This window comes from Epinephelus lanceolatus, chromosome 23 (genome assembly GCF_041903045.1).
Source record: "Epinephelus lanceolatus isolate andai-2023 chromosome 23, ASM4190304v1, whole genome shotgun sequence".
Taxonomy (NCBI): Eukaryota; Metazoa; Chordata; class Actinopteri; order Perciformes; family Serranidae; genus Epinephelus; species Epinephelus lanceolatus.
The window spans coordinates 25776730-25803837 of NC_135756.1; the positions used below are offsets into that span (position 1 = coordinate 25776730).

At 40.8% G+C, this 27108-nt stretch overlaps 1 protein-coding gene across 11 annotated transcripts in view; it reads right to left on the minus strand.

The window, feature by feature from the left end:
* The window catches only part of dock4b (dedicator of cytokinesis 4b), a 170189-nt gene that overhangs the window by 102850 nt on the left and 40231 nt on the right, over window positions 1–27108 (minus strand). For all 11 annotated transcript variants that reach the window (XM_078165406.1, XM_033614621.2, XM_078165405.1 and 8 more), the window contains exons 2-7: window positions 25250–25333; window positions 20900–20940; window positions 18425–18480; window positions 18244–18340; window positions 17515–17663; window positions 10257–10341 (exon numbers count right to left, since the gene is read on the minus strand). In XM_078165406.1, coding sequence (XP_078021532.1) covers window positions 10257–10341; window positions 17515–17663; window positions 18244–18340; window positions 18425–18480; window positions 20900–20940; window positions 25250–25333 — 512 coding nt within the window. The remainder of the gene's footprint in view (window positions 1–10256; window positions 10342–17514; window positions 17664–18243; window positions 18341–18424; window positions 18481–20899; window positions 20941–25249; window positions 25334–27108) is intronic.

Sequence of the window (27108 nt, forward strand, 5' to 3'; positions counted from 1 at the left end):
CCAATCACATTCATGAGCTGCTGTATTCAGTGTTGAGTTTCCTAGTCAAAGATAAATAATATCCCTCAGAGACACCTCACAGCTGGGAGGAGTTCGGCTGCAGATTTGCATATATATTTGAAGACTAAGGCTAAGATAGATTTTGTTGATATAGATTGGGTTAATAAAATGTGTAATATCACAGACTGTCAGCAGCACCAGAGGCTACAATGTGAGAGTTTGAGGTTTCTTTGTTGCAATGAAGCAAATGGGGCACAGGAGGCACATATTGCTGTATATACAGATATGCACAGAAACACTTTACACACAAGTACTTGCAGATTTATTTCTGTACTTTCACAGAAATGTATCATAGTCTATTTAACATCAAGAATAAAAGCACCATTAACATGTACTCTACCTTACTTGTTTACGCTGAGCATTTATCTTAAAGTAGGTTAATTATTTCTTGACACAAAGACAAAATGCTGGTGTAATTTGCATTCCTTTCAACTGGTTGTTTAATTTTAGAGAAACAGGAACCGAAGCACTGAAATTCACACTGAATATACTAAACACAAGCAAAGCAACAGTCAAACAATGCAGCACAAAGTCACATCTCAGCGCCTGGTAGAGCGTCAACAGTGTGTGATTTTACATGCTATATTAAGTCAATCTATATCAAAACGATCGATAGAGCCTCACACGGCATGGTGCTGCGTTGAAAATACCATCCAAATCAACACACACATTGCGGCTTTGTTTATGAGAGGTTCATCCTAATCTGCTGTCAACATCCAAAAATACAAGGATAAACACACACACGCACACACACATACACACACGGAGTACCAGATGGCCGGTAGAGTCACTGCCAAACTGTGCTCCGCATTCACTTCTGTAGTAGGATGTAAAGAGATGGAAAGGGGGGGTGAGAGGAGGATGCGCAGAGAAGAAAAGGGGAAGGATGAAGAAAATGCAAGGGCAAAGTGCAGTGAGGTACCACCACAGAGAAGCATCACTGAGGATCAAGAAATTGCTACCTCCAATAGTATATTATTAAAGGAGATTATACATGAAAAAGCAGGGTTCATCTGTCCTGTGAAGGTTTAGGTACATACATTTTGTTGCTAGTTACATATTGTTGGGTGGTTCTGCAGAAACAACCATGTTGGAACCCTCTTATTGGTGTGTTTAAAAGGAAAAGGTTCACGCTTTATGGTCAGGAGTTGTATAAGAAGATCGATTTCCATTTCACCTCTCAAGCTTAGCTTAGCATAAAGACTGTAAACAGGTAACAGCTAGCCTAGCTCCATCCAAAAGTAACAACTCTAACTCTCATTAATTAACATTTTACGTCTTGTTTAATACATACAAAATTCAAAGTCTTACAACAATTTAACATTTTACGTGGTTGGCTGGGAGCAGTAAATTCCTGGAATCAACGATGGCTGCTTGGTTAGGCTAGCTGTTCTAATACATTTCCAGTCGTTACGCTAATATAAGCTAACTAGCTGCTGACTCAGGCTTCGTATTATACATCATTAAACATGTCATCAAAGTGCATTCCCCAAAATGTTGAAGGATTCCTTCAAGGAACATCTGAGATTCGACAGTAAGTTCCCTGTTTCTTTGTGGTATCTTTACAGTCAGTCTTAACAAGATTGTTGTCCGTATTTTGGCCACGAATGAGTGACTTTGCAGCGGCGTTTAACTTTAGAATTGTGATGCGTTTTCTTCATAACTTGCTGTATGTTTACAAATGCAAGGTTGTGGAAGGAAATTGTGATATATCGTGGAGCTTGTTGGGTTTAAATGCACAAACTGGATTTTACAGTGTGGAAAACTGCAGTGATTGAAAAAAGAATTAAAGAAGAACTGAAATTTTCACTGCAATCACAAGATCAGGAGGGACTATATAATGGCAAAAAGTAGAACCTGGAAAACAGCCGCATTTTTTGCACAGTCAAATCCATCGTTGTCAACATAGATGAGGGGGAAGGCAAACTAAAAAACAAGAGCAACACCGCTGCAGCGTACAAGCGTTCCCAAATGCCTGTTTTTCAGGAAAGGACGGCTGTGCCCTAACATAAAATTACCTTTTTGAAAACAACATTGTGCACTATGTCATGTGACAAAGCAAAACCAATTTTTTCTTCCCTTTTTCAGGGGTGGCTCTGTGGAGCAGTCCTCTGTGATTCAATCCTTTGCCCCTGCAGTCTTTTCTTTTCACTTAAATCTTAATTAAAACAATTTTTGTGACATTTCAGTTACAAAAGCATAATAAAATAATTGAAAAATAATAAGAGCTAACGAAAAAAAAGAAGCTACTTGGGTAAACAGCCTTAAGGATTAGTGTAACTATTCATTATTATTTCAGTCCAGTGTCTCTTTTTGAGTCTTGTATAGAGTCCATTTTCCCATTTTCTTTCTTGTTGTGCTTCTTGTTGTCTCAATACGTGTGTCAGTTTCTCCTTTAAAAAGACTCCTTTCACAATTGTTAGCCATTGATCCTTCGTTGGTGGTATTTCTTTACCCCAGTTCCTACTGACAGCTTTCTTGCTTGCTACTAGTAATATTTTGATAAAATATCAATCACTAGCAATGATATTTTCTTTAGAAAATGTACACAGATAACGCACTAAACAACTATGAGGAACCTCATATCCTAGTATGCGCTTAAGCTCTTTACATACCATCTCTCAAAATACAGTTTTTTTCCTGACATTTCCAAAGAACACAAGAGTGATCTAAAATCAAAAGACCCACACTCTTGCCAACATTTCTGGCAGCTATGGAGATGCTTACTTTTCAGTTTTGGCGTAATAAAGAAACAAATCAGATTCCTTCATGAGAATTACCCCCAGATTCGCAAATTAGTGGTCGAATGGTGTAACTTCCATATATTATACCAATCTTCACCTGAAATTTCTACATTGAGTTCTTTCTACCATTTTACCTTGATATATTTAGTTTAATGTTTGTCATTTGTGTTTCTGTTCTTGATATGTCAAAGTGTCTGTAGGAACAAAATTAATCATTACCTTATATAGACATATAGTATTCTGCTTCCTGTTGTATATCAGGCTCCATTGTACCTGGAGCAAAGTGTGTCCTTGGAGAGTTTTCATTTGTATATGAGAAGGTTGCTTTGAAGCTATCAGTTAACCAGATGCCTCCCTTTGCCTCCCTTTTTCTGTGCACTTACAAGTTTTAATTATATTACGTGACTGAATCTGTGATTTTGAGGCGCTCAAGGTGTCATAGCTCTAACCTTTCAGCTGAAATAGACTGACTTTGTTATAACTCTTGTCTTGTTCTATCACTTTATTAAATAACACAAAAGACAACTTGAAGAGAAGTTGATCAATTTAGCACAAGGCTACCCAAAGCTTCAACTGCAATCTGTCCGACAGGTAACATTTTAGTTCTCAGGTAAAAAACAATGCCTTAAAGAAGACTGCCTCCGAATTCTGGATTATTGGTTAAGTCGGCTATGGTACGTGCTGGTTATTGTCACTTAGCCTGTCTCCAGACCCTTCAAAGTTGGTGCAAGAGTAGCACCTCACGCCCAGCCTCGTGTTTTGGAGGCAGTAAAAGACGAGGCATGTGTCAGGGCCTTGAGTCTCTGAAAGCTGAAATTTTTATGCCACAGTGAAATGTGAGATAAACACTGACTGCCTCAGGGGTAAGGAATCAATCTAAAATTTATGATATGCTTTAGAAAACAGTTGGCTGTACTATAAATATAAACACAAACAAACCACTAACATGGTCCTCTAAGTCTTAAACATGCTTGAAAATTACACCACAAATCATTTTACAAGTGCAGCATCTGTCAGTATGATGAATCTGTTTTGTTTCGTCCTGACTGCTCTGCCCTGTCTGAGATCCCAGAAGAAAACACGACAGAGAATGATCTAACAACAACACTGTTTTTCACCGGATCACTTATTCTCTACACAACAGGGCAGAGTCGCTGGTTTTGGACGCAGGATGACTGGGAAGGCCTAATTTATGCTGTGAGGTTTTATTATGAGGTTATTTCCAGTGTGTCATTTAAGCTGCCCGACTGGAGCGGTGTGTGGTTATAGGACAGCTTCAGCATGACTAGACACAAAGGATAGACATGACAGCCTGGCAGCCCTGCTGGCAACATAAAACGCTGAGGGAAACAAGGAGAGGACCAGAAAGATACAGCTGAGCAGAGGGAGCAGGACCATGTGTGTGTTTTCCCAACCGTCTCATTATTGTTCACTCGATAATCTTTTCCTAAACAGCATGAAGCAGCACCGAGTGGGGTGACTGTCGAACTACGAGGAGCAGAGGGGGTCAAACTGAGGCCATGGAGAAACTTCTATGCCATCCCAGCTGCCTTTCATCACTCTCTTCTGCATCAGTATTTAAGCCTCTTTTCCTCCCTCTTTTAAGCTTGTGGGAGGGAGATCTGTGTGACACAAGAAGGAAGCCAGAGATGGGAGTGTAGCCTTTAAGCGTGCATCACTTCAGTGATAACTGAAGTCACAGAGGAAATTTTACTACTGCATGTTCAGGGCCAGGCCCGGGCTATCCATCACTGCTGTCTGATCTCAGATTGTTAATGAATTCATAGCTCTGGGATCTGAACTCTGGTCTGCTCCGCTAATGCTCTGTACCTGGACTCACACTCCGGGGGAAAAACGGGAAGATGTTTTGCCTTTGCACTACTAACAGCTGTAGCAACTGAGCATAGCATCAGACTGAAGCCACTGGAGCCAATTAGGAATTTAATTGAGGTTTTCTCACTTTAAAGCTACTACCAAACAAAGGAAGCTTCAAAGGGTGTCTGTACTGAAAAGTCAAGTATGTTGACAAAAAAACAAAAACAGGACTCAATCTCCTCACACATACTTCCTCCAATAGGTAGGACATAATATCACTGGAATATGACATCCTCACAGCCTGACAGGAAGTACAGTGGAAACCATTTACAGTGATCCCATATGTCCAAGTCAGACTGATCACTGAGCGAGTGATTATTATCACCATTTGTTTTTATTTTTCTTTGTTTCTTATGCAGAATACCGGTTCAATGCAACAACCACTGTCTATCGTTTCTCACCTACTTTAGATGAAACCAGCTGCCTTCCCATGAAAACCACAAAACCTGCTGCTGAGTGTTGGGCGTCACCTGTGAGGCAGGGGTGAGGAACACCAAGTTTCACTGCAGCATCAACTCATTTTTTGGCAGTTTGACATATGCTTCCTATCCTTCTTTGTTTTCATTGGGAGAAAATGACTGTCATGATTTCAATGTGCACGCACACTGTAAAAGAAAACTACTTCTTTTGAGTAAAACAAAAAAAAAAACACAGAATTACTGAATTACTGCATAACACTGAATACTGTATAAATTGCTTTTCCATATGTTGTCAGGTAAGAAAAGACCCACAATGACCACCTGATGAACTACTTCATTAATGTGCGAGAATTATTTTAACAACATTTGTATAAGAATTATTCTGTCCAAAGCGTATTGATCACTGAAACCATGATAACTATAAACGGTTTCCACTGAACTTAACTTCCTTTTAGACTGAATTCAGAGGGAAAAGCTAACTTTCACCGATTTATACATCTGGCAGACATGGAGCAACATTAGCACTCAATCAGTCTTGTTTTTGTCCACCTGACAAATGCAAGTTAAAGTTTTTCCTCCAACTTCTGAAGAAAGTATCTGGCTCTTTCTTTGCTAATGGCTATGGTGGGGCTATGATGCAATTATACAACAATTTTTGATGCATCTTGATGCATTGAAAAAATTAGTCTTCTATACATGGTTAACTTTTTCACTGTGTAACTGTTTGCTTCCTTTAAAATATGGCACATTTGTAATGATCTATAATAAAATTACCGGATAAAATTACTTCTATTATGTTTAATTAATACAATGGCAGTAAGATAGGACATAAACAAGACACACATGGTTACATCTATTGCATTTCACCATCCAATTGGTCCAGCCGTAAAGACCGTACAGCACAGTCTTAGAAGACTAACGTGTATGATCAGATGACAGTGATGTCAGTGATGACAGACTAACTATGCATCTAAGTATCAAATTTATCCCTGACCTCTGCTGTGTTCATTTGACAACTGGCCGCTAACTTGTGTGTCATTGATTGATTGGTTCAGCTGGCATACAGTGGGTTTACACAAACACAGCTTATTTGCTGAAAACAAGGTTGATGAGATCAGTGAGAGTGAAACCAAGAGGTACAGTTGTGGACAGTAAAAACCAAAACAGTTGGCTAAAAGATGCTAAAATGCTATATTGAGCTGAGGGGGAACTACATGGGTGAAAATACACAGTGGGTTCAACACCACAAGTCATCACCACATTGCAATTTGACTTTGTGGTAATATAAAAATATTCATCATCGCAGCTTTAAATATTGCCAGAATTTATCTCAAAATTATATTAAAATGGCTGCAAATCTTGGTGCAAGTCACTGCAAACTCAGCTGTAATATCACAAAAAGACTGTGAGATATATTAATATATATAAATTAAATATTTCATTTTAGAATAAAACTCATTATATATAGTCTATCACATGCCCTTTATGAAATCTCTCTTATTCAATACACTGAATGTCTTTCTTTTACCCTTCTCATTATCCTCTTTATTTCTCTCTGGGCAGATATCATATAATTTCTTGACACAATGCAGAAGTGAAGCTACATTTTCCCACAGTAACACCCCGCTGCCATTTCACCACACACTCACACACGCACACACACACACCAGGTAATCCCCATCTCAACTTAATTAAACCACACCACAGCGGCACAACACCAGACAGAAACAAAGACCCTGCTCTCATAAACAAAGATCTCACTGAAAGAAGAACACTGATGTAATTCAGGGTCGATGGGATCATGTTTTGTGTCTTGGCGCTCATGAGTGTGCGTGTGTTTGTATGTGAGTGGCGGCGGTGAATGCCAGCCCCTTTATCTTGTCTCAGTATAGGGGAATTGCAGTCATTTGCTCATTTTGTACGCCAGTTAATAGAGGTGCATTTAGCTTTCATCCTGCTATGCCTGCTTTTGTTTTGACTAACAAAAAAAGAAACAGATGGATTAAGAGCTTCAATTACCCCTGCGAAGGGAAAGCCGTCACACTGTGTATGTGGTGTGTGTGTGTGTGTGTGTGTGTGTGATACAATTCTCCCCGCACTGTATCAGGGCAGAGAAGTGGTTGCCACGGTAACAGCGGTTGGGGCTTGGAGAAAATGAGAAGGGGAAGCAGGGAGCAAACAGGAGGGAAAGGAAGGAGAGGAGAGAATGAGCGAGAGAGAGAGAGACATGGAGACAGATGGAAGACACTTTATTTGTCCACATGCAGCACTTGATGCCAGCAGCCCATTGAGTGGCTGACACCGAAACTGAGTTTGTTGTGTATTAATACAGAGAAAAGTAGCTAAAATGGGGGTTAAGAAAATGGTGTCTTTTGATCACTGCTGGACACTGGCATCACAAATATTCTTTTTCAATTGTTCTGTCTACACTTTAAAGCCCACATGAAGTCCTAAAAGTATTCTGAAAAACAGATGCTGATTGTGTGACATCATGAAAAGCTCCACAGCAGTGGTGAAGTTGTTTTGCCAACTGCTGTGTCCAAGGTCAGGAATGAACTTTCAATTGCAACTTTTAAGCCAACATGGACGAGAAGAAGGGATGCATAATATATTATTTTCAACATCACTGCAGCGTCAGACAGAGCCCTCGCTGTAAGGGCTTCGTCTGGTCAAATCTGCACCTAAGTGTAGTTTATTGGACTAATGTCGCCATACTACTCTACTGGAGGAAAGTGTGACAATATGAGTGCAAAGTGTGAATGCCAAACAGGAACTAGTGTCTAAAAAAATAGCAGCCATCTGGCAATATTTTGGATACAGGACAGACAATATGGTTGCCTGATAACAGACAGACTTCTCAACTCGTTACATTCATTTTCTATCTTCAATCTGTCCTTGTGTCCACTCTTTGCAATCTCCTGGGGGAGGGGGATTTGATTTTCCCTAACCAATCACTAGAGACCAATATATACCTGATCTTAGGTCATTTTGAGTCCACACTGATGCGTACCCATGCATATCTACATAACAAATGGGTCCTCATGGAGTACACCACACGGTTTCTACAGTAGCCCAGGGCACAAACCAAACACTGGCTCTAGATAGGGCCACTGGCGTTTTCACATTTTCGCATTGGACACCATGGTTCTCCTACACGCTGGCACCCGGAAGAAATTTCAGTTCTGCAACTTCACAGCTGAATGTCACCAAATTCTACACACTGGCCCTTTAAGAGTTGAGCAGAGCAAAGTAAAACAGACTACAATTTTGAGCGATATTGAGAGAAGACATGTCGATTTAAAACAGCCCAGATAGCGGCATCTATCTTGTCTGCAGCCACCACTATTATTGTTGTTGTATTGTCTGGCGCACCATGTGAAAGCATTTGACAACAGCTTGAAAACGGCATTAGTCGTGGTCACGGCACTGATTAGTAAATCATTAGTCCCTCTCTGTGCTTATTAGTCCTTTTTGTGTTTCAACCCAGAAATCGCTGTTAATTGTCATGAAGCCTAACAAATCAGTTAACTCAGTGGAGTGGGCGGCTTTTAAAGTTTGGACCCAGGCACATCATGTGGCACAAACACAGGTACTGTGCATGTCTGAGTCATGAACGGAGTGCACTTTAATATCTATTTATTCATTCCAAGGAACATCATTATTGCAATATTCAAAAATGTTATTACTTATTTTCCTCATATTGTGCAGCTCTAATGACAAGTCTTTAAAGTGCTCAATTTAAGTGATAATTTCTTTACAACTAGGAAAACTCAATCTGCTGAGGAACTCGTGCAACACAACGAAAAGCTCCAGAGCAACTACTGAATGAACCTTCACACCACCCACTCTGACACCTACCAGCTTTGAGGAAGAACCTTTAAAGGCAGCTTCTCACATCATATTAAAGGTTAGCTGGATCAGACAAACGTGAACGAACAAACTGGTAAAACATCCGTCAGTTGTCTGATGCGATCAGTTGAAGGATGTGTTGTGTAAAGGGGTTTGCTTGAAGCAAGTTGTAAGTCTGTGAATGATAACAGGGTTCCTAAAGCTTAAGACAAGTTCAATATAAGACTTTTTTTTCCCAAATATTTTTTCTAACATAAAACATGACTTTTTTGTCTTATAACGAAGACAAAGGTAGAACAGAACTGTAAAATACCTGCCGTTTGTTGGCAGGATTTCTCAACTTTTTTCTTACTCCACATATGTGCTTCCACTTCAGTCAATCCCCATTGTGCCAGGTTTGACGAAGTTTTTGGGTAAAATACATCGTTACACTATCCTGATCTGTGTGATGTTGATTCAAGAGGCATTCAGTAAATCATTTAAAAATAAAACTGGGGCGTCTGTAGTGTAGTGGGTAGTGCCGGCCCCCCATGTACAGAGGCATTGCCTCGCTGCAGCGGTCACGGGTTCGAGTCCAGCCTGCAACCCTTTGCTGCATGTCAGTCCCCACTCTCTCTCTGTCTCCCCATTTCACACACTGTCCTATCCATTAAAGGCAAAAGCCCACAAAAATATTTAAAAAAAAATAAATAAATAAAACTGATGTTACCGACAATATTGAGATTTTACAATGCAGTACAAGAAAAAACACGACCTTAATAAATGCTTTTTAAGGATCCGCAGGAACTCTCGACGAACAAAATGGTAACACTGCATCAAGTATATGCAATATTATATATACGGTACATCCACTCATCTGTTATCTGTACCCACTAAACAATGAGCTGGGATTTGCTAGGGGGTGAAGCCTCTATGCTTCATCTGTCTATCCTATATATTTTAATATTCTTGGGTAAAATTAATGGTAACCAGCTTGTTGACACATGACTAGTTCTAAATATGAATGGCAACAGCACTGCAGTAGTGACATTGTTTTCCAGGTAATGAATATAAATAAACTGAATGAGAAAAATCACACATACACACACAGGTTCACAGTATTATTTGATGCCATAGACTAAGCCTGTTAATACTTCTGTCAGATATACGGTACAAAAGATAAGCTGGGTTTAGCATCTTAAACAAGGACACTTCCAAAGAGCACACGCTCTTCTCATCACCTGCACTTCACCACCCTGCAGCCGTAATGAGGTGCTGGTTTGATAACAAAGCAGTTATGTATCACATGGAGGGTAAGAAGACCACTCACCAGTCTGTAAAGCTCTGTGACGCTGATTTCATCGGGGTCCACCATGCTGAACTCCCGCCTGGGGACCAGGTCCAAGCCCAGTTGTCTGTAACACAAAGATTCAAACAGTAAGCACACACTGTGGAATGGCATGCAGATCATACACGTTACAGTATTCTAATCTGTGGCAGGCAACGCAGACAAGGTTGACTGAAGTGAGCATCAACAGCAAAGTGAATAAGCACACAACATATAGACCCACAAGTGCACAGAAGCACACACACGCCAGCGCTGTCAGATCATCCATGTCAGTCATTTAAATACACTTGACAGATCGTCCTCTTCTCTAAGGAAGACATGAAAGGAAAATGTCCTCTGCCTTTAGCCTCCTGCTATGCCTAGTGTCCTCTTCCTTCCAACTTCTCCCCTCTATCTCTTTCTCTCTGTCCGTCCTCTCCGTTCCTTCACGGTTTCGACGGACAGCTCTACCTCTCACTTTCTCCTTCCTCTCCTCTCCTTTTCTTCTTATCCTCCTCCAGGCCGGCCCTTTCAGTGGACCAAATCGGCACGCTACAGTGTGTCTCCTTGTCAGCAATAAAAGAGACAGGCCTGGTCAACCATACAACAGCCCACAGCAAGGGACCGTCCACCCATCTCACTAAGGAGGTGTGCGTGTGTGTGTGTTTGAGGACAGCCCACAGCAGGGGAATGAAGGAGAGTGAAGGGTAAGGACAGATATAAAGAAAGAATGACAGAAGTTGGGAGATTTTTTTGCTTCACCCCCTATGGCATGGAGAGGAAAGAGAGAAGAAAGAGAGCGGGAGGATGGAGGGAGTGCTGTCTGTGTGAGGGGGGGAGAGTCTTGATTGAGTGAGGAGTGCGCCTGCAGGGATGGTAGGTGACAACAAAAGACAGAGGAGCAAGGAGAGAAGAAAGAGTCAGACAGAGAGAGAGTTTGAGGGAGAATGGAAAAACGAGTTGCAGAAAGCTCCAGCTCGCAAGAGAGAATAAACAAGTAACAGAATCAAATATTTTGTTTTATTACAGTTTCCTATCTTTCCCAAAGTACGTGAAGCAATGTAATGTAATGTGTTTTCCAGTGTTGTGTTTGTTGAGTTGAACTAATTCTAGATGAACCATCATTAGACCACACTTGGCTGCTTCTCAGTAACTACACACATGCTTTATGTTACTGATAACCATTTTCCAACTTAAGTCTGAGTTGTTAAATTAATTTTCCACCTTCCTAGAAGCTTCCATTAAAATAAAAAATACTTTTGGGGACTTTTAACTCACATTAAGTGTGATTGATTTTATTCATTAGAATTTTGTGGAAGATACAGGGTCATAATGAGGCTATGCAGATGCGGACTGGGAATGATTCATGAGTGGTGCATTCAAGGAAAATTCGACACTCGAGATTTCAGTCAGTTGTTTAAAAGGGAATATGGAGCCACAGGAATGAGCAATGCACCAATCTGATATGCTAGACCTGTGTTGTCATTATACTGACCTTATCAAGCAGATCAGATATGAATATGACGAGGCCAATCCCCATTAAATACAGTTGCTATGGCAATGTCATTATAATATCCAGCTTTCTGCTTTCAGGCTGCTGGCTTTTAGAGCCAAAGCCATTGCTGGCCTCATGTTACCTTACATGAAAATGGTTCCTCTGAGTTTAACACAGTGAGATGAGAGATTTTAAATTCAGGGAAAAGAGAACTCTTCTGCTTTACTTTGTAACTTCATTAAAACAAATAGGAAATGTAGTTATTTTTTCTCAGTCCTCCTGTCAATGATACCAGTGGTAACAAGTTCCTGTGCAAAATTAAGCTGATCTTGACCTTCAACAGATGTATCGGTATCGGCGTATTTGCTGCCCGATATGCCCCGATAAGTCTTTTTTTTTTTTTTTTTACAAAACATGATCCAGAAAAAGATGCTTGTAAAAAAATTATAATTTTAGATATAGATAGATAGATAGATTGTACTGGCCGATATATCAATATCTGTATTTTTTTTTCACTCTCTAATATCGACATCTGCATCGGCCCTAAAAATCCAGTATCGGTCGGGCTCTAATGCGCAGGCTGTGATTCACCTCAACTCAACACAACTTACTTTGTCCCTGTGAGGGCAACTGTATGTTTTAACCAGAGGTGGGAGTAAGTCACACATGTGCAAGTCACAAAAAAGTCTCAAGTCTTGAGCTTCAATTTAAATCAGTTGCATAGACAGTGGTCATGAAAAGTTGAGTTTTACTTTCAGCCTTAACAACAATTGTTGAAGTTGTTGTTTGATCAGTCAAGAAGCTAATACGTTAGCTAAGTAGACCCATTACCGTACCTTTCTTTGTGGGTTTTGTAGTGATGAATGAAGCTGGATATAGACATAGACTCCATTGGCTTCAGTCAGGGTGTACATGAACCCACTCACTGTTTTAACCATACCCTCGATCTAGTTCTGACGTATGGAATTGAAATTGATAACCTAAAAGTCTTTCCGCAGAATCCCTTGCTATCAGATCATTATCTGATTACTTTTGATTTCTTTTTACTCGATTACACGCCACTCAGCAACAGTTACTATACTAGATGTTTATCAGATAGTGCTGTCACAAAATTTAAGGAAAAGATTACTTCGTCGTTAAATTCAATACCAATACCTTCAGTAACAGAGGTTTCCCGTGCCGACTTTAACCTCTCCCAAATTGATCATTTTGTTGACAGCGCCGTAGGCTCGCTGCGAACAACGCTCGACTCTGTAGCTCCTCTTAAAAAGAAGTTAACAAAGCAAAGAAAGTTTGCTCCTTGGTATAACTCTCAAACCCGTAGGTTAAAACAAATATCGCGAAAATTTGAAAGGAATTGGCGATTAACCAAACTGGAAGAATCTCGTTTAATCTGGACAGACAGTCTCAAAACTTATAAGAGGGGCCTCCGCAATGCCAGAGCAAACTATTACTCAGCATTAATAGAAGAAAACAAGAACAACCCCAGGTTTCTTTTCAGCACTGTAGCCAGGCTGACTGAGAGTCAAAGCTCTATTGAGCCTTGTATTCCTTTAGCCCTTAGCAGTAATGATTTTATGAGCTTTTTTAATGACAAAATTCTAACTATTAGAGGCAAAATTCATGACCTCCTGCCCTCAGATGGTAGGCCTACCTATCTAACCTCAAACACAGCTGTAGAATCTAATATATATTTAGATTGCTTCTCCCCAATTTCTCTTCAAGAATTGACCGCAGTGATTTCTTCATCTAAATCATCAATGTGTCTCTTAGACCCCATCCCAACTAGGCTACTTAAGGAGGTCTTTCCTTTAGTTAACACTCATATATTAGATATGATCAATATATCCCTATTAACAGGCTATGTACCACAGTCTTTTAAGGTAGCTGTAATTAAACCTCTCCTAAAAAAGCCCACCCTGGATCCAGAGGTGTTAGCCAACTATAGACCAATATCTAATCTTCCCTTTATGTCAAAGATCCTTGAGAAAGTAGTCGCAGACCAGCTGTGTGATTTTCTCCAGGATAATAATTTATTTGAGGAATTTCAGTCAGGATTTAGAGTGCATCATAGCACTGAGACAGCTCTAGTTAAAATTACAAATGACCTTCTGATTGCTTCAGACAAAGGACTCGTCTCTGTTCTTGTTTTATTAGATCTTAGTGCGGCGTTTGACACAATTGACCATCAAATTCTACTGCAGAGACTGGATCACTTAATTGGCCTAAAAGGTTCAGCACTAAGCTGGTTTAAATCTTATTTATCTGATCATTTTCAATTTGTTGACGTTCGTAATGAATCATCCTTACGTACCAAAGTTTGTTTTGGAGTTCCGCAAGGTTCTGTGCTCGGACCAATCCTATTTACTCTATATATGCTTCCTTTAGGTAACATCATTAGAAATCACTCTATAAATTTCCATTGTTATGCGGATGATACACAGTTGTATTTATCGATGAAGCCAGAAGAAAGTAATCAATTAACTAAACTCCATAACTGCCTTAAAGACATAAAAAATTGGATGAGCACCAATTTCCTGATGTTAAATTCAGACAAAATTGAAGTTATTGTTCTTGGCCCCAAACAACTCAGAGACTCTTTATCTGATGACATAGTTTCTCCAGATGGCATTGCTCTGGCCTCTAGCACTACCGTAAGAAACCTCGGAGTAATATTTGATCAAGATTTGTCTTTTAATTCTCATTTAAAGCAAACCTCACGGACTGCATTTTTTCATCTGCGTAATATTGCGAAAATTAGGCCTATCCTGACCCGAAAAGATGCAGAAAAATTGGTCCACGCTTTTGTTACCTCAAGGCTGGATTACTGTAACTCTCTATTATCAGGTAGCTCTAGTAAGTCCTTAAAAACTCTCCAGCTAATTCAGAATGCAGCAGCTCGTGTACTAACAGGAACTAAGAAACGAGATCATATTTCTCCTGTTTTAGCTTCTCTGCACTGGCTCCCTGTAAAATCCAGAATTGAATTTAAAATCCTACTGTTAACTTATAAAGCTCTAAATGGTCAAGCTCCGTCATATCTTAGAGAGCTCATAGTGCCATATTATCCCACCAGAACACTGCGCTCTGAGAACGCAGGGTTACTCGTGGTCCCTAAAGTCTCCAAAAGCAGATCAGGAGCCAGAGCCTTCAGCTATCAGGCTCCTCTCCTGTGGAATCATCTTCCTGTTACGGTCCGGGAGGCAGACACCGTCTCCACATTTAAGACTAGACTTAAGACTTTCCTCTTTGATAAAGCTTATAGTTAGGGCTGGCTCAGGCTTGCCCTGTACCAGCCCCTAGTTAGGCTGACTTAGGCCTAGTCTGCCGGAGGACCCCCTATAATACACCGGGCTCCCTCTCTCTCCTCTCTCTCTCTCTCTCTCTCTCTCTCTCTCTCTCTCTCTCTCTCTCTCTCTCACTCTCATCCTATTACTGCATCTTGCTAACTCGGCCATTCTGGATGTCACTAACTCGGCTTCTTCTCCGGAGCCTTTGTGCTCCACTGTCTCTCAGAATAACTCATACCGCAGCGGTGCCTGGACAGTGTGACGTGTGTGGTTGTGCTGCTGCCGTGGTCCTGCCAGATGCCTCCTGCTGCTGCTGCCATCATTAGTCATTAGTCATACTTCTACTGTTATTATACACATATGACTATTGTCACACAAGTATACTGTCAGATATTAATACATACTTTCAACATATTGTACCACAGTAGCCAGAACTATAACTATAATATTATTACTTTCATTAATGTTGTTGTAAGCTACTGTCATTACCTGCATCTCTCTCTCTCTCTCTCTCTCTCTCTCTCTCTCTCTCTCTCTGTCTCCTTGTGTCATATGGATTACTGTTAATTTATTATGATGATCTGTTCTGTACGACATCTATTGCACGTCTGTCCGTCCTGGAAGAGGGATCCCTCCTCAGTTGCTCTTCCTGAGGTTTCTACCGTTTTTTTTTCCCCGTTAAAGGTTTTTTTTTTGGGGAGTTTTTCCTTATCCGCCGTGAGGGTCTTAAGGACAGAGGGATGTCGTATGCTGTAAAGCCCTGTGAGGCAAATTGTGATTTGTGATATTGGGCTTTATAAATAAAATTGAAAATTGAAAATTGATGTTGTGGTTGTGGTGTCACTTATTTTTGAATTGCAGATCTTGCATACCACTGTTTTCTTCTTGGACTAGGCCACGCTAAGATAGCTGGCCTTTACATGGCACTGTTCTTGTCTGCCACACCCTAGCAGGTTGCCAGGTTTGCACACATTACGCTACAAATCACCCAATAATATTCCAAAAACAAAAAGCAACTTCTCAATATCTAGAAAAATGCAAACACTTAAACTGTCTCAAGACTAAGGCCCAATCCCATTTCTACCCCTTAAATCTTCCACTTGGTATTGAGTGCCCTTGTTTGCAAGATAACCCTTGATGAGGGAAGTGAGAAATATTAGGGGAGAGATCTTTCCCTAAGAAATGAGACACCACTTCATGCAAATCAGCATGGCTGACATGCAGGTATACGTCAGGCGTAGTAGCGACGATACTGATAGTCATTCAGGTTTGAAAATGTCGGCTCCAGTGCTTGTGTTGTGGCATGTGCTATGTTTATTCTTCTCTGTCTGATGAATCAACGGAGAAGAAATGCTGAAAACATGAGGTACCTACGACGTCTTCTAGTTCTGATCGATTTTGTTTGGGTAAGTCGATTTGCTTAAATATTTTGACACTGTGTTCCACCGAGATGCTGGTGAGTTTACGCTAGTCCAACCATCTGTTGTTTGCATAGCCTACATTCCGATCGTACAGTAACAAATTGTTTTCCAAAACTTGCCAAAGTTGCTGACTTCGCAAGGTGTTCTGGGAAATTTCACCTTCCACTTCATTGTAAGTGTGGGTCGGGGCTTCCTTGGAATCTAGGGCGGATTTTAAGTGTTGGAAACCACTTCCACTACTTCAATTGTGTTTTGGGATACCACTAGCCTAAACGTGAATGCGCACAACCAAGTGCAATTGCGTATTTCCAGGGGAAGTGTGGGTATTGGGACAGGTCCTAAGTCAAGTGTGAAGTCAGAAACGTAATCAATGTCAGCCAAGCAAGCCTCAAAAGTCTTCAAATCAGCAACGACAACCAGCCACGTTCACTACTGAAAACTCAATAGTTCCTGGATCATCCCAAAGTACCTACAACAGACAGGGACTTTCATGGGTTTTGAAACAATGGCATCAGAAGTAAAGTTTTAGTTTCTCCAGTCTGAACACAGGTAAAGTTTGGTGCTAAAATGATTCCTGAGTCACCTCAAAAGTTCCTGCAGTCGATAGGGGCTAATGGAAGACAAACAAAAAGCCAATATAAATGATGGAAAAAGGATGATGTGAATTTGGTAGTGCCTTTGCAATAAAAACTGCACTTCAACAACAGCATTTCAAATCCCAGATGTCAGACTTTTTTATTGCCTGCACCAAAAAGCAAGACTTAAAGTGGCTCTGGTTCACAACTACATTACCATGCAATATAAGAACATAACTTTTACAACAAAAAAATGACTGAATGTTCCCTGTGATGGATTACTGTTCTCAAGCAAGCCTCTAGTCGCTGGTATTTGATTTTCATACATTACTTTAAAGTGAATGGAATCCAATGGCTGAGCAGAGGGTAGAAAATCAATCTAAAAACTAGTAGCAAAGTTTAACTGATGAATGATTAATGACATAAAACACAGCAAAACAAACACAGATATGGTCTTTTGAGATGGAACAATAAACTCACTCGTTGCCCCAGTCCAATCTCGCCGTGATGTGCTGCTTGACGTCCCTCATGCGGTCATGGGTGAGATGGCCCACCAGCACCTGCCTCCTCAGGTCCAGGATTTCATTCATCACGTGCCAAAGTCGGTGGAACAAATCCCCCTCATTCTTCTGCGGAAATAGGAAACGGTGAGGAGGGACGGAGGAGGAAAACATTCGTGGAGAAGCACAGTGAGCCGATCAAAGGCAGTGATTGAAGGGGAAATTGACAAAAAGGAAACAGAATGGAGGAAAGACACAGATAAGACGATGAAAATATACAGTTGCATCGAGCCTCCCAAAAACATAAGTAAAAACGAAGTGACAGAACACAAATTAGAGAGCCAAATCGACATCGAGAGGAACAGGGCGACCCACAGAGAGAAGCAGACAGAAGGACTTAAAATGGATTTGTGCAAATTAGCTCCAGTGTCCTGCTGCTTTTCGCCGTAAATTTATGCACTTTGATCTGCGAGTATTCATCAGCTCAATTTAATCAGCACCCCAGATAGCTTAATAGGCCACAAACACAATCATTCCAACTAATGAATGTGTATGAAAAAGCTTTGACTGTTTGCATCTTTTGAATTACGGAGGGCCAAATAAATTCCCTTCATGAGAAACCTGAAAAGGCAGCTTCTCTTTGGCAGTGGAGATATTTAAATCAATGCAAACTGTGTGTGTGATATGTGTGTGTGTGTTGGATTCTTACCACATAGAGTTGTTTCCACATGGCACCCCAGTCTCGCAATGTGGATGTCATTTCTGTGATGACAGAGTCTTCAACAGGGATGACCGTCTCAAATTGCCTACAAACACACACACACAGTGTTCAAACCTCTCCCGCAAGACACAGGAATAAGAGAAGAGAAAAAAAACACTGCATTACTTACCCTTTATTCTTGACGTGGGCGTTCTTCAAGTGGATGTAGCTGGATGGGAAGATCCCCTTTGGACAGAAGATAAACAGGTTAATGAGAGGTCTGTCAGATGCTCAGCGAGTCATTCTAATATGTGGCTATTAAGCCCATAATCAATACAGAGCAAAGTGTGTTTGTGGGTTAAAAGCAGGGGAGCAGACAAAGAGATAAAAGCAAGGAGCATTGGGATTTAGGAGACAAAAAAAGATGAAAAGTGTGTTTGTGTGTGTGTGTATGTGTGTGTGTGTGCGCCCTGTTTGACGCTAATAAACTGCAAGTTGCTCCCCACTGACTTGGGGAGATCAAAGCCGAACTTATGTTTAAGTATCTGAGAATAAATGCATCACACTCATGTTTGAACACACAACTAACACTTTACTCTCAACTTGATTTTTATTATTACATATTTTCCTGCATCAGAGCTTTTTAAAGCCACACCTGTTACTATCAACCAGACTGTCTGTTTTAACAGCAGTCTTTTGTGCCTTGTGATTTGTGCATGGGATGTGGCTCAATTAACAGTAATGATTTTGTCTGGTTTAACTGTGGGCCTTTTCCATTGTCACTTTTGGCCAGGCCAAGTCATACCATGCACCACTGATTTGCCTTTCCTTTGTCAGTTTAACATGCCCAGCTGCACTGACCTGCGCCAGAGATGGACCTTCTCTGTAGTAGAGCCAAAAGCACGCCTGACCAACTCTAACAATAAGAACAGAAACCACCACAGTGAAATGTTAGATGAAGAGCAGCAGGTAAACTTCTTTTACCTGCCCTGCTGTGTGATGGGAAAATACTTGCAGCAGAAGCACTAGGGGACTTAACTGTGGATCAGCCTGCTGCTTTTAAACATCATCATTCTAGACAAGCCGTCTTCAGCTAAAGACACACAGCTTTAAGCGGGTAGCCCTGTTGTAATAGAGACGTAAATCCCTGCTGCGCTGGGCTGATGGACCAAATCAAACCAAACCAAGCCAAGCCAGCCGCGAGCACAGGGTTTTCATTATCAAACTATACGCAGACGAAGACTCGCTGTCAAATGGAGTTGAATTTTAGATGCAAGAGCTGTCATCTACTTGACTTTTTGTATGTTTTTTTACTAATAGACTTTATTCATCGCAGTTATTCTGAACTGTCATAACCTTTAAAAAGCAAGCTTAATTAATAACACTAACTTTCGTTCCATTCTTTTTAACAGTCCTCATAAGCCAGGCCAGTAGGCCATCACGCACAACAGCAGGGTGCTTAAACTGACGAACCTGACTGGAAGGAGCACAGCCGTTATTCCATTTCCTGCTATGTCACATCATGATATCTGTCATGAAAAAGGTTTCGGGGCTCTGTTTAAACAGTTTGTAGCACATGGAGTAAAGTGCATGGTGCAAGTGCATCTAGGGCAACTCCAACTCCACTTTTGCTAGTTAAACGGCACATAATCTGGGTACAAAGTAAGGCACAAGGGGCAAAGAGGTTGTATTTAGCCCCTTCATTAATTACAGGTGTGTTTTGGGCATATCATGAATTCAACCTATCAGAGTGTCATCTCCCATTCCCTTTAAAGCCAGGTGTGCCTGCTATTTACATGGTGGACTTGCAAATTGGAGACGCAAGCAGTGTTCTGCTGAGAGTGATGGAGTAAGAGCTTAAAATTTGACTTTTAGCTTCTGAAATAATAAATGAAGTTATGCTGCTCCTTTGTATATTTATGCACAGCGAGTATGTCGACAGCTCTGCTCTGCTCTCTGCTATGTTCACATTTTAGAGAATGTTATTAATACTTCCCTCATTGACAATGTATTATTTCACCACCTATCTACGTGTCCCTATGTAGGTGCATCTTGCTATCTGAACAATGCACCCTTCAAATAGCAGGAAAATACTACTACATTATGACTTTGGACCAAGTTTGTGTCAGTAATAGTGCAATGCTTTCTGCTGCCTCACGATAGAAACGAGCCCACAATGCACCTGACCACACTTCATTTAAGACCTACATGCCCCTGGATGGATGCAAGTACATTTGCTACTTACATAATTTGACAACTGCATAAATCTGACACTAGAAATTACAGTGTGTCACTTTGCGCTTGGTGTAAGATAGGGCCAGTAAAGTGGTCCCACTCGAACTGGTGTAACAAAACTAAAAGGAGTGTACCAACATAGTGCTACATAGAGCTCTAATCAGGCAAAATAATGCAAACACCTGTGTGGATGTGACAATGGTGCGTAGGGCCTTTAAAACTAAACAGAACTGGCACCACTATGACTACAATAAAAATGCAGCTGATGACACAGCTAGCAGCAGCTAGCAATGATAAGCCTAGGGGACACTCGCAAATATGACATCGCTGCTCTTGACACAGCGTACAATAAAAAGCAGAGGGGGTTAAGTGAGGGCACAAATGACTATTAAGCAACCTAAATACACACCCAAAAAAAAAATGGTCTCACCTTGACATTTGGATTCTTCAGGATGAATCCTCGGTACCAGCCTGCAGAGACAAAGCAGCATTTTAATTTCCAGCATGTCACTGTGAATAAAGCACCTTGAAATCTTTATATCTGGCCTAAACTGCAGGGAGGAGAGGAGCGAGAGATATATGGAATATATAAATCTAATAATAGGAGAATAGGGGAGGAGATGCATGTGTCCATGTGAGAGAGATGTTGTGTGTGTGATTTAACGACAGTGATCCAATCCATCTGACAGCTGTATGCACAAAAAAATTCATAACAAGCCCAACAGACATTTATTTTTATTCCAATTCAGTGTCATGTGAAAAGTGGACTGAGACACAAATGGATTGCTGACTGGGTATCTCACTGCCAACTGAATAACTTTCCGCTGCCAATAAAAATGTCATCGTGCCAGTTTAGATTTTCTCATATGTCACAGAAGCACTCAGGAGCATTGCGGTACAAAGTAACTTCTATTTTTTTCACAACCTGTGTTTGCAGTGACCACAGGCTAATGCACAGCAGAGCGAAGGGAGGAAACCTGCAAAACAAAGCAGCACTCAAAAAAGAAACCCCATAAACCTCACTATGACTTGACCAGCAGGTGTGAAAGAAAGCAGAGGCGGAGAAAGAGGTGAAAAAGCTGCGGCTTGCAAACACTCAAGCTCTTCTCCTCACACCATTACACACTCCAATCTGGGCTCAAGCCAAATTAGAATCTGCTTGATGCTTTTTGCAAATCCCAGCCCTGATAGAAACAATCTAATACCTTTATATCGGAGGCTCTGAGCTGATGCTCTTTTCCAAACTGACGATTTAAGCTCATTCCACTGTTGCAGTCATTGTAAGTCCCTCCAGATAAGAGCATTAGCTAAATAGCTCAAATGTAAATGTATTAGATTATTCTAATCGCTGTTGGATTTCGCCAGAGCATCTGTGACTTAGGTAGTATTTTCTCCCTGGTTTGTTTCAGGCACGCATGGTCAGAATAGCATTGAGTAATTTGTCTGGTGTGCACTGTGGAACACATGCTCAGTGTTTCCTAGATGAGTCATTTTTTCAGTAGACAAGGTCAAGTACTGGGACAGCTTTCTGCAAAGTTATATGAAAGCAACACATCTGTTTCAGATAAGATGTGATAAGTGATCAATGTTTTCAATCAGTGACTCCCAACCAGGGCTACCTCTGCATTTGCAAGGAGGTATGTGCAGACTGAAAACATAATGCTGATATTTACTAATTTTTTTGTCATAGTAACAAGTAAGCAACGTGCTACAAATCACTGCACAGTGCACACCTCCCACTAACCTGAACCAGTTGTAACAACTCATCTCCTTGTGTTGTGATAGAGAATGTGAAAAAAACTTGTTAACAAGCAAGCAAAGAAGTTAAAATAGTCAGCTTGTGGCAACAAATAAACATCTTGTGCCACTTCTGTAGTGGCATAAATTCAGACTTTACCAAACCGAGTTAAACTTTGATAGTTCATTTGTATAGAAAAATGACTAGGGCTGTACTGAACAGTTCAAAACTTCATTCACAATATTCACATTCAAATTCTAAATCAATGTTCAAATTTTGTGCACATTTTTTTTGTTGTTGCATGTTTATTCATCCTGTTTAAACCCTGTATTTTTGCGCAGTTTCAGATAAGTTTTAGGCTACACTATCATTATTAGTATTCTATTATTTGTAAAACTAGATTCCAGTGGTGGCTGCGAAAGACTGTTTCTGAGTGGTGCTATCCAAACATTTCTAATAACTTCAGAGCATTGTAAAGTCCAAAAGTCAACATTTATTGAATATCAATATGTTTTCATGTGATAAAATATTCTGCTTTGATTCATGTTTGTTGATGTGATAAAATATTCTGCTTTGATTCATGTTTGTTGATGTACAAAACTATCCAAAGCCTATCCCAGCTGACATTGGGCGAGAGGCAGGGTACACCCTGGACAGGTTGCCAGACTATCACAGGGCTGACACATAGAGGCAGACAACCATTCACACTCACATTCACGCCTACGGCCAATTTAGAGCCACCAATTAACCTGCATGTCTTTGGACTGTGGGAGGAAGCTGGAGTACTCGGAGAAAACCCACGCTGACATCGGGAGAACATGCAAACTCCACAGAGAGGGGCTCCCTAATGAACCAGGAACCCTCTTGCTGTGAGGCGACAGTACTAGCTACTACACCACCGTGCCGCCCCAGGTTTGAGCAGAATCATTGTAATCAAGAATGTGTCATCAATGGGATGCCTTGCTGATGCACAACATAAGTAAACAGTAGTAGCAATATCGCGGATTACACTGGTTAATTGTGAACTTTTGTTCTGTTATTAAAGACATTTGTTTTTACTCAAAAAACAAGCATGGACCAATTAATAATGAGACCACTGCACATTGTTTTGTTTTCTGACAGTTTCCTACTTGACTTCTCCATTGTCGCCTTCTCCATCCTCTCTTTCCAACCTACTGAATATGACACATTCACTGGTGTCGTCATGGTGTGTACTTCAGCTCAAGGACCACTTGCTATTTTTTGGCTCCAGAAACAACTTTTCAGGTTCTGAACCAATTTATTTTGGTCGAAATGCTTCATAACAGTTCAAAATTAGGTAACTGGAACATAACCAGTTCCATGTTAGTGGAAAAATGCTAAGGTAGGCATGCGCCTGTATTAGGGCGGTCTAACAACAATCTAACAGCACCATATATTACATTTACTGATTAAACAAAGTTGATTTAATTAAAAAAAAGAGACCCATTTTATTTAATGAATAACTTTACTCAAACTGAGGATTTTGTTCAAGGATTTTTTAAATAAAATATGACCACAGACATTTAAAGCTTCATTCAAAAAACTTTAATAGAAGCTTCAAATATCAAAAAAAAAAAAAAAAAAGACGGTAAAGCCCTAAACGTTACTGTAACAATATCCACTTTTATGTGAGTTTAACTAACGTCCACTGTAAAATCATTTGAGATGTGGAACATGACACATTAAGTGTCTATGATGGGGTACTTGGGCTCATCTGACAGAGCTGTGGGTGCACATTAGATTAAACAGGTTGGGAGCCGCTGTTTCACATCATTTCAACTACAAACTGTACACTGCAAATGTATTCACTGCTGTCAGGAACTTAACAAAAGTTCAAAAAAGAGCCACTGACGTGCCGAGTCAAAAATCAATTACTGAGGCGGTGCCTCCACAGACAGGAGCCACATGTCAGCAAAGACACTTCCACGCGATAAGCTCCTGTGTTTTGAAGTGTCAACAGTATCAACATGAGGCAGACCCATTAGTCTGTCTCCTCCGCTGTCAGCAGCCCGTCTCTCAGCCTCCTCGCTGCTGGCAGGATTTTGATTTTGTTCCTCCCATTTGGGCCAAGCATTCCGCTGGCTGTGCTATTGTCTACTTCCTCTGGGCCTTTTACCGCAATATCACAACCCCTTTGGCTGGCTGGCTGACTGGCTGCATGACTGACTGCTCGACTGGCTGACTGGCTGACTCTCTCTGCGCGAGCGTGTCTCCCAACAGGAAGTGAGTGTGTCAAGAGCTCCGGAAGAGGGAGGTGTGTATGCGTTTGTGCGTGGCTGTTTATTTGTGTTAAGGTGTGCATAAGAGTGTGGCTTGGCTGTGGTTAGATGATTTCATATCATTCTGGTAATTAAAACAGAGGCGGAGAAAGAGAATACAGAGCAAAAAAGAGGATGAAAATCATATTACAGACTGCAAAAGTGACAGCGTTGCAGAGAGAGCAAGTAGAGGAGAAAAACAGACTCAGCGTGGGCAGGAAGGCGGGAAAAGCAGCCAGTCTGTGGTGCAGGAAACAGTAGCAAACATGAATTTCCACAGGCAGTCATCACAGACACGATGCTGCTCAATTCGTGCACTCACTGCACACTGATTTCCCTCAAAAATACATGAGAAGTTTGATATTCCGCAGGTTATCTTCTTTACTTGATCAACCAACAAATCTAAGCGTCCTTGCATGTGTGTGTGTGGTTGTGCAAATCACTGCAGTAATGTGTGTTTGTGGACCTGTTTATGGTTGCATGCATAAATATGTGCACCAGTATGAGAGTGTGTGCATGCGTTTACCAATTATCTGTGACAGATTTAATAAGGTAAATCCAAGAGTAACAGCTTTCAAGTGGATTTACATGATGTATAAATGAAATGAAAAGAGGAAGTGTTCCAGTGCATGTGTTCGCTTCACTACTCAAGCAAAAGCAATTGTTTTCCTGACACGTGCTATTCTGTTTCATTCATTCTCACAGAAAGCAGCTAATTTGGAAATAATTCACACTTGTTAATTGTGTACCATGTGCACCGTACCTTCACATTTCTCCAGGATCTGCACCGTGTCTCCGATTTCCAGCGGGAGGCCATGCTGAACAGTCCCTCGGAAACTGGCCAGCACTGAAGGGAAAAAGAGACACAGACACCCACATGAATTATTTTAACATTTGAGCTTAGTTATGCAGAGTTGGAAAAAGGTTCAAAGACATGAGCAAAGCTGTACGAAACAAAAGGCTGAAGAAGTATCACAAAGAGAGAGGAGGTGCGATCGATAATCTGTGTAGGTGAAATAAAATCAAAGCTTATATAAATAATAAAACATCTCTGCATTTCTGCTCAAACTCAAAATAGTAATAACCAAAACAAACTTACATAAATACATGCTGTGTCATACAAAAAAATTGAAATGCATGCATAAAGAGAAAGAATGAAAACATTGATTTTCGGAAGGTCTGGAAGGACGGTTACAGCAACCTGAACATGGGCACATTTGCAGTAATGCAACACACCACCCACTCAGTCCTCAACACTCAGAGGTCATAAATCATTTTGCATGATGCACAGATAGAAGGAGCAGCCTGTGTTTTGCTTCACCTTGGACTGTTTACCGTAGTGATTTCTTTCCCTACTGAGAGACTACCCAGCGGGCGACCTCAGAGACACGTACAGGTGGTAAAATAACATCTCTACCAAGTTCTACAGATCTGACACGGCCCCTTACTGATACTGTTTATATGATGAAAGCTTTGAGAGTGGACATACAAGGGCAAAGGAATTGTGTTATCCTCCAGGGGTCAAATATTCAGACAGAACTCTTGAGTTTTTACATGTTTTTTACTTTCCAAATCAAATCAAAACAGATGGAGAGCAGATGTAGGGATGGACTTTAAGAGAAGCTTCTGTATTTATCAGCCTGAACTGGATTTTTCCATGTTTTTGTGTTGAAATGACTACTGAGAACAATAATTTTTGAAATTGGTCAGGAAATGAGCAAGAGCGCTGCAGCCAGCAGAGCTCTGTGAAATGGCCTGCAATGTAAATCTTTGGGGCAATAGCACACATTCAATGTCCGTCCCCTTAAAGTAGGGATGGGTATCAGTACTTTATAACTTTCTTCGGTCAAACGATACCTGCATTCCATGTTTTTTGTACCCAGATCGAGAAAAACATGACTATTTATATGGTTTTGCTCCCAGCCAATCACCACGTCTTCAGCAGCTACAACCCAAACAGTCTGTGGTTTGGTGAAGTCAGTAGTTGGCAGTTCAGTGTGCCGAGACACCACCAAAATGTTTGGCTATACTACATGCCTGGTGACATTTTTACACTACTGAATGCTGTAGGAAAGAGAATTCCCACACACTGTCTTATAAGTTGCAATAAACTTTATTTGGCAAACAACATTTCGGTCATCAGACCTTCATCAGATGAACTTCACCTGACGTTCGAACAGTGTGCGGGAATTCTCTTTCCTTCATCTATGGATAATTTCGTCCTACGCCCCTGTCTACAAGCTTTTGAAGGTGTTTTACGCAAATGAATGCTTCCATTCACATGTTGGGTATCGAATGATGTAGGTATCAAATGCAGTTCTCCACTGGTATCAAGATCTCTGTAAGGGTACTAGCATCGTAATTTCTTAAATGATGCCCAGCCTGAACCAGAAGTGATTGTTTTTGCCACTGACAGGCTCTGATTGTTAGTATAAGTGTCTGATAACATTATGGAAAGGACCCTACAGAGAAATAAAACATCTGACTTTACCTTTCACTTGATCAGGTCTGTTTGTTATTGTTGCCTACAACTACTCAACTTTCAGGACTTCAAATCAAGACTTCTCTTTGAGCAAGACTTGGTCACAACAAACAGACCGGATCAATCAAAAAGTAAAGAAA